The sequence below is a fragment of the Mustela lutreola genome, chromosome 12 (assembly GCF_030435805.1).
Source record: "Mustela lutreola isolate mMusLut2 chromosome 12, mMusLut2.pri, whole genome shotgun sequence".
NCBI classification, from domain to species: domain Eukaryota; kingdom Metazoa; phylum Chordata; class Mammalia; order Carnivora; family Mustelidae; genus Mustela; species Mustela lutreola.
Window position 1 is genome coordinate 19062158 of NC_081301.1, and position 13000 is coordinate 19075157.

A 13000-nucleotide genomic window follows, 5' to 3' on the forward strand; every position below is an offset into this window, starting at 1 on the left:
TCCAGCCGCAGTCTCCGCGACCTCCGGGCTACAGCCGCCAACTCCACATCCCCCGGGACCCTGTCGCCCGTCTCCGCTTTGCCCGGACTCCGGCCGCCGTCTCCGTATCCTCCCGACTCCAGCTGCCGTCTCTGCGCCCCTCGGACTCCAGGATCAGGACCCCTCCTTCTTCGCGCGCCCGGGACTCCAGCGGCGGTCTCCGCGATCCCCCCGGGATTCTGCCACCGTTGCCTCGCCCCCCAGACCCAGACTCCGGCCGCCGTCCCCGCTCTCCCCGGATCCAGCCCCTTCTCCGCGCCCACCCGCTCGCCGCGAAGCCAGACTCCGGCCGCCGTCTCTGTGCGCCCCCCCCCCTCCCCGCGGGCTCCGGCTGCCGTTCCGGTGCCGGCGAGCGCCCGCAGTTGCCCCTCGGCGCGCCCCGCGTCCGCTCGGGCCTCGGCGGGGAGATGAACGCACCGCTGGACGGCCTGTCGGTGAGCTCGTCCTCCACCGGCTCGGTGGGCTCGGCGGCCGGGGCGGGCGGCGGCGGCGGCGGCGGGGGCGCGGGGCTGCGGCTTCTGTCTGCCAACGTGCGCCAGCTGCACCAGGCGCTGACGGCGCTGCTGAGCGAGGCGGAGCGGGAGCAGTTCACGCACTGCCTGAACGCGTACCACGCGCGCCGCAACGTCTTCGACCTGGTGCGCACCCTGCGCGTGCTGCTGGACAGCCCGGTCAAGCGGCGCCTGCTGCCCATGCTGCGCCTGGTCATCCCGCGCTCCGACCAGCTGCTCTTCGACCAGTACACCGCCGAGGGCCTCTACCTGCCCGCCACCACCCCCTACCGGCAGCCCGCCTGGGGCGGCCCCGACGGTGCGGGGCCAGGGGAGGTGCGCCTGGTGAGCCTGCGGCGCGCCAAGGCCCACGAGGGCTTGGGCTTCAGCATCCGCGGGGGCTCGGAGCATGGCGTGGGCATCTATGTGTCGCTGGTGGAGCCAGGCTCTCTGGCCGAGAAGGAAGGGCTGCGAGTTGGGGACCAGATTTTGCGTGTCAACGACAAGTCCCTGGCCCGGGTGACCCACGCTGAGGCTGTCAAGGTAAGCCTTTTGTCTGGGGACGAGAACAGGACAGAGTGACAGGAGCTCTGCCCGTGTGTGTCCTTAGGCAAACTGCCTAATCTTTCTGGGCCCCGTGTTTCTTAAGGCATGTTTCTTTAAGACTGGAACATCTAGTTTTGTTTCAGCGGATAGATAACGGGTGCTGTGGATAGGGTGGTGGGCAAACAGACTTGGAGCCTGCTTTCGTGTTGGGCATAAAAGCTAGCAGTGTGTGGGAGACAGACATCAGATAAACACGGACAAATATATGATTACAAGTGTGAAAGACAGGGATTCTTACCAGCATTAAAAAAGGAAAAGGTAAGGTCTCCTGTGGTTAGTAATCAGTGGGTGGTCCCCACTTCTGCTGTTGCTGTTTTCATCGTTCAGGCAGGTTTTAACCCCTGGAAGAAAGTTTGTTAGCACCAGCCCCGTGGGAGGAGGCTGTCTGTGATCCTCAGGGCTCCAGCCTGACTCAGCTGTGGACACACCAGGCTGTGTGTCCTGGGACTGGACTCTTTTTTCCTTTGCAAACCTCTGGATCTCCATGAGGAAAATGGGGCCACTGGACCTTCTAAGTGTCCCTAACCTTGTTGGCAAGGAGGCCCTTGCCTGCATGTCACAAATAAATCCCCCCCCCCCCTTGAGAGTAGCTGCACTTTTTGTGTCTGTTAATTGAGAAAAATCTCATGACAACCGTCTCCTAGGGATTTAATCAAGCTGTTTAAAGCGGTTTTGTGTTTGCTAATTGCACCGCCTAGGGCTGTTGAAAACCAGTTGGGGTATGAGATGGACAGTGTTTGGTGTACATGGGCATTCGAGAATCCCTTGAAGGTGTTTACACACACACACACACACACACACACACACCACCTTTGCCCATCTTTGTACAGGAAGTGAAGAAGTTTGGGGAAAAAACAGTGATCTACTCAGCTTGTGCAGGCGGGGAGATGTTTCCTAGGGATTTAGGGTGCCCTGTGACCCAGCTTCTCTCCACCACACCGTTTGTCCCTGCCTCGTGTCCTCCTCAGTGTAGGTGATTGGGACACCAGCTGAGGGCCTGCTGGGCTACTTCCTGTATCCTCTTCAGTGACCCATGGTCAGGTGTGTAGTGAGCCCACTTCCTGCCCGTTCACTTGGGGCAGAACCATCTCCTGCCTGACTCTCGCTTTCCTTGTTTGGTTGCCAGCCCTTCTGCCCCCTGCCCCTTGAGGATTTCAGACACTTCTCTGCTGTTCCTGGGAAAAGCCTGATGATTGATACTGTTTTGGGGAGGGGGGGTGTAGCAGACAAGGTTCTTGTGGATTTCCATGCACCTGCCCTCCTCCCTCTCTGTCTCCTCCCCCCGACATCAGTCTTCCCTCTTCTCTGACATTCCATATATTTATAAAGAAATAGTCCATTAGCCTTTGGCCCTAAAAGGTCTGGAGTTCCAGATGATACATTTATACTCAAAAGATACATGATCCAAATGGTCAATTATAATTGTGGATTCAATTTTAGAGACAATTTTAAAAGACTTGTGTAACTCACTCATCACAAGGTGACAGACTTTGGAAAGGCCTCAGGTAACCCGGACAGGGAAAGCACGGGCCACCCGTCGGTGGGCATCCCAGTGTCAGGCACATCCAGAGGCTGGAGCTGTGCGGCTCGGAGCTTCAGCTTGGCCCTCCTGGGTCTCGTGCACGTCGCCCCACCTGTCCTGTCCGAGCCTCCGTGGCTCCTCTCGTAAAACCTAAACTCTTCGTGCTGTGGTTTTTGAGCAGCCTCCTGGGTCCCTGACTGTCCCTTTTCCTCTGGAAGGGGTCGGCTGAGGCCAAACGAGCTCCTGCCTCGCGGTGCCCCTCTTCTGGCCAACGCCAGACACAGCCTGCCCAGAACTCACCCCTTTGGAACCTTCAGAAGCAACAGGCAAAATGAATACGGCTTTGTGTCACCTTAACTCCAGGGGGAAAGGGGAACAGACTTTCCGTGTGGGTGGAATTTAAGACGGAGGAGGCGGAACCTGGTCTCTGCGGCCTCTGCTGCCAGCATCTCCTGGTGGCAGGATAGGCAGGCGGCATCAGGACGCTTCAGAAGAACCCCTGGGGCTGGTGACCCACCTCCCCAAAATTAAGGGCATTAAGTCCCTGAACCTCAAGCTCAAAGAGGCCCCAGCTTCGCTAAGTTATACACTGCCCTTCACCAGGATGGTCTTGACTTTCAGCCCCCTGTATTAGCTTTAGTGCGGTAGGGCCCGGCGTCGGAGATTTTATGACGTGGGTACACTCTTTTTAACCAAACCTCAGACTTGAGTCAAATATCACCAGTTTTTCTGCTTTTTCTGTGCCATAGACCCCATTGCACTTAGTACAAGACCTGTTCTCTTGCTCCTTCAATGTTATTTTATCTGTTCATTTGTTTGTTTGTTTCCTCCCCATCTTTCTGGAAGTAGAACTGGCAAATGAAAATTGTATATAATTAAGGTGTACAGTGTGATTGATTTGTGATACCCGTACGGGATAAGAGGATTACCACAATCAAGCTAATTATCCATCACGTCCCAGAGTTATTTTATTTTTGTGGTAAGAACCCTTAGGATATGCTCTCTTTGCAAATTTCAAGCATACAGTACAGAATTATCTATTGTAGTCACCATGCTGGGCCTTAGATCCCCAGAACTTACTCATTTTATAACTGAAAGTCTGTACCCTTTGACTGACATTTTCCTGTTTCCTTCCTCCCCGGTCTCTGGCAGCCACTCTTCTGCTCTTTTTTCTCTGTGAATTAGACTTCTTTAGATTCCACATATAAGTGAGATCATCTAGCATTTGCTTGTATGGGTCTGGTTTATTTCACTCAGTATAACGCCCTCCAGGTGCATCCCTATTGTTGCAAAGGACAGAATTTCCTTCCCCTTTTTTGTGGCCGAATAATATTCGTGTGTGTGTGTGTGTGTGTGTGTGTGTGTGCGCGCACGTGCGCGCGTGTGCTTTTTCTGTTCATCTGTCAATATAGACTTGTTTCTGTGTTTTGGCTCTTGAGATGTGTTTTCAATCTTAAAAGACCTTTATTTTTCTCCTGCAGGTAGAAAGAGGGGGAAAAGATCCTCTGAGCATCCTGAAGGAGAGATTGTGTGTATGTGTGTATGTGTGTGTAGTAAAAAGAAAATAAAATTTTAAGAATAAAGTTACTTAAGAGTTCATGAGTCAGAGAGGGTCACCTCCTCCCAGGGAGCAAAGGCGATTGAACGTACAATTTTTTTTTCCACTTCTCTCTCTCCCAAATCAAGGATCCATTGTTGCTCAGAGCAGTTTAGCAAGGATTCTGTTCCTCTCTCCAGGGGGCTCCCATCCCTCTCTTGAAGGCTATTTGCTAAATCATCAGTGACAGGCCCAGATAAGGCAAGCCATTTACTATTTGTAATTATATTGAAAAGTTTGATTTTTGAAAAATCTCTCTTGAATGAACAGGAGCCAAACCAAAAAAAAAAAAATAGACCTTTCAGAGGTTTCCAGCCAGAAAGTGTTGGTAAATTAGCCAAGGAGCCCAGAGACCAGGGATGGTACACTGGGCTCTGCCACATGCCTGCTGTGTGACCTTGGGCCAATGGCTGACTCTCTGTGTCCTAGGGTGGATTGCCCAGAGTCTGCCCAGGGTCCCTTCTGGGCTCAGACATTCTGTGATTTGCTCATATGTGCTACACAGAAGGCATTTAGAATGTCTAATCCGGTGTTTTCTTGTTCTTTTGGGATTGATTTCATTTAAGGCAGAGTTAAGAAAGTTGGCTAAGGATTAAGAGATGAGAATCTTGGCTCTCTTGTATAGCCTCCTACTAATTCAGGAAATTGACGGGAGACACACTGTGCTGATGAGAACTTGACTGCTCTCCCTCGACCCAAGAACACCAATCCTGGTGCCGTTCCAGAGTAAATGGGAGGATGACCATGGGAAGGCGGCATGCACAGCACCCCCCTGGGGGCACGCTCCAAATCACATTCACTTACCCGCTTGCCCTCCAAGTCCTCGATTCTGCAGGTGGTAGGCCATGGGGTGCAGGGTGTAGGGTAGCCGGGTGCTGCTGGGATGTGTGTGGCCTGTGTGTGTTTCATCCCAATAAAAATGAAATGGCTTCATTACAATCTCAGCATCCCCCCCGGGTTCCTCCAAGGGGCATATTAGAATTTGAAACGTTCCAGAAGTTGAAAACATCGGCCAGCCCTTTCATTTAATTAGAGTCATCACACCCTCCCTTCCTCTGCATAATAACCTGCAAAGAATCTGTCCATATTAATATAAGTGATTGTATTTAGTCCAGCACATTCTAAACGACACATTTGTCATTTTCCCATTGTACATGGTTAGCTGAAGCCATTATAAATGATTACCACTTCCAACTTTGTATCTGAAATGCAGCTTCTCCCACTGGGGTTATTACCATTTTCCAATTTGGAAACCATGGATAACATGTTCATGGGGACGCACAGACTTTCCTCTGGCCCACATCCTCTTTCCTGGGTCCTGTGGGTCTTGCCAGCAATGACATGTTGAAAGCTCACTATTAATAAACTCCATATTAAATAGATGTTTGCTGGCCGGATCCAGAGTGTGATATAGTGCGTTGAGAGGGTCCATTTCTTTCATTTAATCTTATTTATTTCTGTGGCCCAAGCTGATACTCAAGGTTTCAGACAATTACAGTGCCCGCGTAGGACCAAATCCTACGGCAGCTGGCTATTTCCTCTTCACGTGAAGAAAGTGTTTTGTAGGCTGGAAGAGAATGCCCTTATTTTTGAGTGGGGGAGAGATTGATATTACTAATTAGAAGAGTCCTGCCTCTTGGCTTTAAGCTGGACACGAAAGAGATGGAGAATTACCCCGGAGCCAGTCTTGTTTTTCTGTCACCTCCCTCTTGCGACACGCCCGGCGTTGTTTATTACCTGCCACAGACTGATCATCTGGACGCAGCTGCAAAGATAAGGATGATCCTTTAGCCCCCGCCTAATTGGATTCGGTGTGTGTTGTCGCTTCCCTCTTCTGCCACGCCGCACACAGCCTGTACGCACCTGTCAAGTACGCGCCGCCCCTCACACGCCGGTCTGCTCCTGCGTCCGGCACGTGTGCATCTCCTCCGAGTCACAATCCGCCCCCTGCAAAGGGCTTTGCCCTGAAGCAGGCGTCCATGGGGGATTAGGCTCCAACTGGCTTTCCAGCAAGATTCTTTTATGACCCGGAAGAGCAGCGTTTGGGCTCCACTGCTCAGGGACCCCAAACTAGTGCCCAGCAAGGACCAGAGAATTTGATTAGAGGGAGTGACATTTAACGGCTGGAGGTGGTTGGAGGTTGAAATACGAATCTTTCAAAACCTATTCTTTTTTTTCTTCCTTTAAAAAAAAAAAAAAATCTCAAGCAAGAATCTGATGTGAACAGGGAGCTCACACAGGCTTCTCATTGTGCCCCAGGGTGGGGGGCTGCTTTTTAAAGGTTCCTGTGCTGCAGACGTTTAACTTGACTTTGACAGCATGGCAGGTGGCAAAGGGTGCCGAGAACAGGAATCAGACCATTTGTTTCCTGTGCACTCCTGGCGTCCGCTGCAGGAGGCAGCACCGCGGGGCCGGTGCACTTGTGTTTGAACTTTGCTTTACTGGAACTCTCCGGGAGGAAAGGAGGCTGGCATCAGCAAGTGAGCACTGCCTCTGTGTCAGGTGCTTTCTCCTTCCCTGGAGGGGAGGGGGTCGGGGGAGGCCAGGAAGGTCAGGCTCCAGGAGTAAAAATTGACCAGGCCCGGGTCACCATGGGGAATAGAAACGAAGTGGCCCTTCTGCCCTATGTTCCTGCCTGGAACCCAGCCCTAGGCAGTCATGCAGCCACTCTCCTGAAAGACGGGGCCAGGCCCCCTGCTGGAAGGCAAGCAGGCGTCGTACTTTGTGCCTGACATTCGGGAGCCTTTGGGGAACCATCTGCAGACTTCATTTTATTAAGTGGGGACTGTGGTGCCCATGCATCAAGGGCAGGTGGCATGTCTGAGCCCCACCCATCCTCATGGGAGCCGTTCATCCATGCAAGCTCTAAGCGGCACTTCGCACCCCCAGGCCTGTGGCTGGTGCTCAGAGTTTAGAGATGGATGGTCAGTGGCCCCTGCCTTCGGGGAGCCGTGGGAGGGGGGGCACGGGCCCACCCTGGGCCACAAGTCACTGAGGGTTTTAGGTGCTGTGACATCCACATGCCTCCACATCCCTGCCACCCTCTCTCCAAAGCAGGCCCCCACCCTATCCCCTCATGCTGCTGTAATTTCCTTCAGAGCACTGCTCACCATGGAAGGACCTTCCACTGGTTTTGTTGGCTGTGTGCCCTGCCCTCGACAAATCAGCTCCATGGAAACCAAGATTTGGTCCCTATTGCTTCCACACCCACCCCAGCACCTCCACAGGGCCTGACACACAGTAGGTGTTTTAGTAAATAAATATTTGCAGAGTAAATGGAATGATCTTGCATCCAGTGCAGTGCTGGCGAGTTCAGGATTCCTTGGTTCCCAAGTGTGACAGCCGAAGAAAATCCGTGCGTTGCAAGGCAGTGAGTGCTTGGGGGAAAACACGGAGGAATGCCATAGGTTCTAACGTATGCTTCACCATGATGGTAATGGTGTGGCTGTGAGCAGATCACGTGCCCTCTCTGGCTGCCTCAGTCTTTGGAGCTGTGAAAAGGGCATAGGCATATCCCACTTGCCTTTCCAGGATGGGTATGGAATTGTATGACTTAATAGGTACAAAAACATTTGGTAAATGGGAAACTCTATGCTACTACTTTAGCAAAAGACCTTTAAAAAAACAAAACAAAACACGTGGTCTGGGTGGGCAGGAGCTTTTCCCACCCTTTGTGGCTCCAGCTAGCCTACGAGACCTGTTGGGTTAGTTCATTTGTTGCTTTGCTCTCAATTTTAAAACCACATTCCCAGAAGTGGGTTATTTCTGCAGCCTGTATCTGTGATTCCAAAATAGAATCATTTATGCATTCTGAAGCAATCAATGAACCAACTTTGGGTGAGATATATCTTCTGGATTTTTGTTAAAAAAATAAACGAACAAAAAAGAAAAAAAAAAAAAAAAAACAGAAACAAAACCCAAGCCCTGTTCAGGTTTGAAGAAGCCCCAGCATTTCAAGAAGAGGCCAAGTTCCTGCTAATCACATGTACGTTTAAAAGCTGCTTTATCCTCTATCGAAAATGCACGAGTGAATTTATTTTTTTCTCCTTTTCCAGTCCCAACCCCTTTACCTCCATGTCCTTTGAGAATTTGTGTTCCTTCCACTAAATTGGCTGTGGCTTTGCTTCGGCTGGCAGCCAGTTTCATAGTTATTTTTCCTCTCTACCTGAGTTTTCGTAATATCAGCATCCTCTCAACTTTGAATGCAAAGCAAATATTTCAGCCTCCCGTAAACAAGTCCCAAGATGTCGTCTTCACCAGATTCTAAAGCTGCAGGTTACAGGGAAGAACATAGCAAAGTGGCATCCAAAAGGGTGTATCTAAGTAATCTAGAAGTAGTGATTCAGAAATGTAGCTTGCCCGAGAGTTAACAAGCTCCCCAGGCAAGTCTTCATCACACTCAGGTTTGGGAAGCACCCCCTTCCTTTGGGATCTGCCCCCATCCCCGACATTTATCCACAGAAAGACTTGACCAGAGGGTGGACCCACCCTGTCTCTATCCTGAGCTGTTCCGGAGCAGGGCTCCAGAAGTGCAAGGTCAACTGATATGTTGGACAATCCAGGGAAGAGAGGTCTGTACCCAAGAGGTTAGAGATAGCTTTTGGAGATGGACCTGGGTTCATCTGACTGTGTTACTTGGCTGTGACCTTGAGCATCTCCCTTGGCCTCTCTGTGATGCAGACCCCCTCACCCTTCCAAACAGGTTATTGCTACTGTCGCACATCAGAAGTTTGAGAAATAGGGCCACGGAGGTCCCACTGCAGGTATTGTAATGAAAAATGTTATTGACGGCATCCTCTTGGCTTTGAAAGTCTTCTGTTGTGCCTGCTTAGTCTAAAAAAAGAAAAAAGGTGCCTTTGGAAGAAATGACTGGGGCTCAGGGCCCTCTCGATGCATCGTAGCTGGTTGAATTGCAGAGTCATTTACTAAATGTGGTCAATATTCCCACATAGCATTTCTCTAAAAATGTAATTGCTCCTGTTTGGGTTTTGGCATCTGCATTTTCTTTCGTTTTACAGAGGTAATAAAGCCCGGAGATCGGATGGAATTGTATGTCCCCACCTCTCTTAAAAACGTGGGGCAGGTGCTGGGCTCAGAGGCCAATGTGTGACAGTATAGTTCCCAGATCAGCTGCATCGCCATCCCTGTTCCCCAGCATCCTTCCCTCTTGGGCTCCCCAGGGGCCTTGATGAGAAGGGAGAGAAGGTGGCTGTTTTTCCAGAACCCATTAAAGCAATTAAATGCAGGCTGAAAGTGGTGATTTGACAATAGGGCATCGGTACTTTAAAAAAAAAAAAAAAAACAAGCCCTGGAATGTATTTGAACCACATCTGAAATGGTGTGTGAGGCTTCATTAAGAGGTTTCTGATTAAGAAAAGAGAAGAGTGGTCCAGTGTTCCGAGATCATCCTTCCATGCAGGTAGGGAAGGGAGGAAGTCTGGGGAGAGGTCTTCCTTCTGCTGTCTCCATCCTGCGGGCCGGGGAGGGTATGGTGTCCTGCGATGTGTCTGAGCCCAGCGGGACCTTCATCCTTGCTCCATCTCTCCTGCCACCTCCTCTCTCTCCTCAGGGGGCCCCAAGCCTATCCCACCTTCTCCCAAACTCCCTTAAACCCTCTCTGCCCTCCACAAGTTCTTCTGGTCCTGAGGGTTTAAGTCCGTATGTTCAGTTTGTCCCCAGATCCCTTCCTGTCTCCCATGCTGTCTCTGACCAGGACCTGGGCCTCCTTTTTAGAGCCTTTCTTTCATTCATTCACTCATTCATTCATTCATTCATTCATTCAATTTTCAGCTCTTCCCCAGTATTAGCAAAAGCATTTATTTGCCTTGAAATTCCTGGCTCCTTTCTGACCCCCTGAAGGCACCTCATCCTCTTGCCCACAAATCATGGGCATTTCCCAAGTTAGTGACCTTGACCTGCTCTCCTCTCTATAGTCTCCCCATTGGGGATTGCACCAGCCTCTGTGAGTTTAGACCCTCCTGGCCTGATCCCTCCCCAGCACCTCTCAGACCACACCTCCCCCCTATCCCTGTCATTGGAGGCCAAAATGCAACGGCTTCCTGGCCGTCTGTCTGTCTCCCATCTTGCAGTCCATTTAGTATCCTGGAAGCAGGGCACACTTTCAGATTTGTCGCTCATCAAGTGGTTCCCTGCCTGGCGCCTTGCACTGGAGCTGAGAGCCTTCAGGGCAGAAGCCGAGCTCCTGAACCTGGTGTTCAGGCTGCCCGTGATCTGACCCCCTTCTGTCTGCAGACAGTCCGTTTCTCTGGCTTTTCCCCGAGTGCCGTCCACACTTGACCAGACAGGCAGCACTGCCCTCCTCTGAAAGGCAGCTTGGGTCCCTGCACCTGTCGACACCCACGGCCCCAGTGAGGCCAGCCTCAGTGGACCGTCCCGCCCACCCACAACTACCCTGTCTGCAGGAACCCCTCTCATCTCCCCCACGGCCCCATCAGCACAGTGACCCTGATTCACTGGTTGTGACACAGATTACACATCTCCGAATGTTTCTTTGAATTGCTCCATGGTAATAACTTCTGTATTGAGGGCTTACAGTAATCCAGACGGTATTCTCTGGACTTTCTATATATGAACTCACTTGAACCTCACACTAGCCCAATAGGTTCAAAGTAGGTACTGCTTTTATTGCTTTGTTGTACAAAAAATTGCAAACAGTTTGTCACTTGCCTATTGTCACAAAGATGGAAGGTGGCAGAGCCAGGAATCAGAATCAGGCTTTGTTGACTTGAGGGGATGCATCTGTCCCTCCAACATCGAGAGAGGTGACATCCTGTGATGCTATAGCCTGGGCCCTGGAGCTGGAGGCTCTGGGTTCAAAGCCTGGCTCTGCCACTATGCACCTGTGGGGCCTTGAACAAACTCCGTGACCTCTCTGATTCTCAAATGCCTCTTTGATAACGTTGTAAGAAGAATAATAGTCTACAGCAGGCGTGTTTCTGAACTTCCCTGTTCAATTTCCTTGTCTCTAAAATGGGGGTACTAATGGCCATACAGTTAACTTCTGAAAGCACTGGGGGCTTTCAGATTTTGATTTGAGCATTTCGTGATTACCTGCTGTGTTCCCACCGCTGTGTTGGGGTCTCTTCCGCACCAGTTAAGACTTCTTGGTATAGCATACTCAGCACCTAAGATGCTTCCAAGCTCGCAATTCTGAGCCCACGAATAAATACGGCCCCCAAGGACCGGCATCTGTGTGCCGCCTGGAGCTCTGCGAGGGCTTAGCGCAGATCTCCCCACCGGCTCTTGGGCGCAGCCCCCAGGGAGAGGAGGCCGAGCATGGAGAGGAAGAAGTGGCCAGCCACCAGTAGGCTTGTAGGAGGTGGCAGGGCTGGGATTTGAACTGTTTCCTCCTGCCTCCAAAGTGTGCGCTCATTGCCACCTCCTGGCGGGTGTGCAGCCTAGCAAGGCGCTGGCCACAGCCCCGTTTCAGTGGATGGACATTTCCTCTCTGACGCTGTTTTCCTTACAGAGATGGGCTTTGCAGCCGTTTGATCAGAAACCCCCCGAGTGAGCAGGCAGCCAGGGCCGTGGCCGCCCTGCCCTTTCCTGGGCGAGCTCGGTGCATCTTACTGATAGGCTTCAGGTACCCCCACAGCACTGGGCACTCTTGCCCCCCCCCCTTTTTCCCCCTTCACCCTCTCTTATCTCTCTTGCCATGCCCAGACCTTTGTTGGGATTTTATTTTGCGCAGTCTGTGGAAATTCCCTAAATAGATTAACTGTGACCTCGACTCCACCCCCATTAGGATAAATCCGCAAGTTAGGAAACCCTCTCATCGATGGAGCCGAGGGTGCGAATCCGCCTGCGCCGTCTGTGGGGTCTGCAGCGCGGGCACAGCGCAAACAGGATCTCCTGGGCCGCGAGTGAGAGGCCGGTGGTCGTCAGCACCGTCGCAGGCCGGACAGATTAAGGGCCATCTTATTTGGTTCGTGGGAAACACGAGGAGCAGAGGAGTCCACCTAAGCATTTAAAATAAAATGTGTGTGTGCACGTGTGTTAATGACCCGAGAGATACGGGTTCAATTATAGAGCTTGGAAACCCCAGGAAAACACAAAGGAAAAAGACCCCCCAAAACATCGATGATCCGCTCGCCCAGAAATAATCACTATTGACAATTGGACTGCCGTCTTTCTGGTCCCCTGCGTGCCCACGTGTGTAAATTCCTACTGGGAATATTCTACAAAACTGCCGTTCTGAACATAGTTTTTGAAACCTGTCTCGCCAAACAGTGTATCATGACTGATAAATGTTTCTAGAACGTGGTTTTTAACCATTGCGTCATAGCAAAGAGGTGCGTGATTTGACTGATTTCTTTTTGGATGGTTTGTTTCTTTTTTTTTTTTTTTTTTTTTTTTTTTTTTAAAGATTTTTATTTATTTATTTGACAGAGAGAAATCACAAGTAGATGGAGAGGCAGACAGAGAGAGAGAGGGAAGCAGGCTCTCCGCTGAGCAGAGAGCCCGATGCGGGACTCGATCCCAGGACTCTGAGACCATGACCTGAGCCGAAGGCAGCGGCTTAACCCACTGAGCCACCCAGGCGCCCGGATGGTTTGTTTCTTAAATGTTAGCCACATTGCTGCTCTAGACAATGTGTCCTGGCACATTAATCTGGAAGCACGTCTCTAAAAATTCCTTGGGCTATCTTTCTAGAGGTGGCATTGGCTCCGGGCATAGGGAGAATTTTAAGGCTTGGTAAACTGTTGCCAGATTGTTCTTGGGGAA

The 13000-nt window shown here is 51.2% G+C and overlaps 1 protein-coding gene across 4 annotated transcripts in view; it reads left to right on the top strand.

Annotated features, from left to right (window-relative positions):
* Window positions 1–437: 437 nt before the first annotated feature.
* Window positions 438–13000, top strand: part of WHRN (whirlin) — an 88788-nt gene continuing 76225 nt past the window's right edge. For all 4 annotated transcript variants that reach the window (XM_059143530.1, XM_059143528.1, XM_059143531.1 and 1 more), the window contains exon 1: window positions 438–1073. In XM_059143530.1, the coding sequence (XP_058999513.1) occupies window positions 447–1073 (627 nt within the window). In that variant the 5' untranslated portion in view covers window positions 438–446. The remainder of the gene's footprint in view (window positions 1074–13000) is intronic.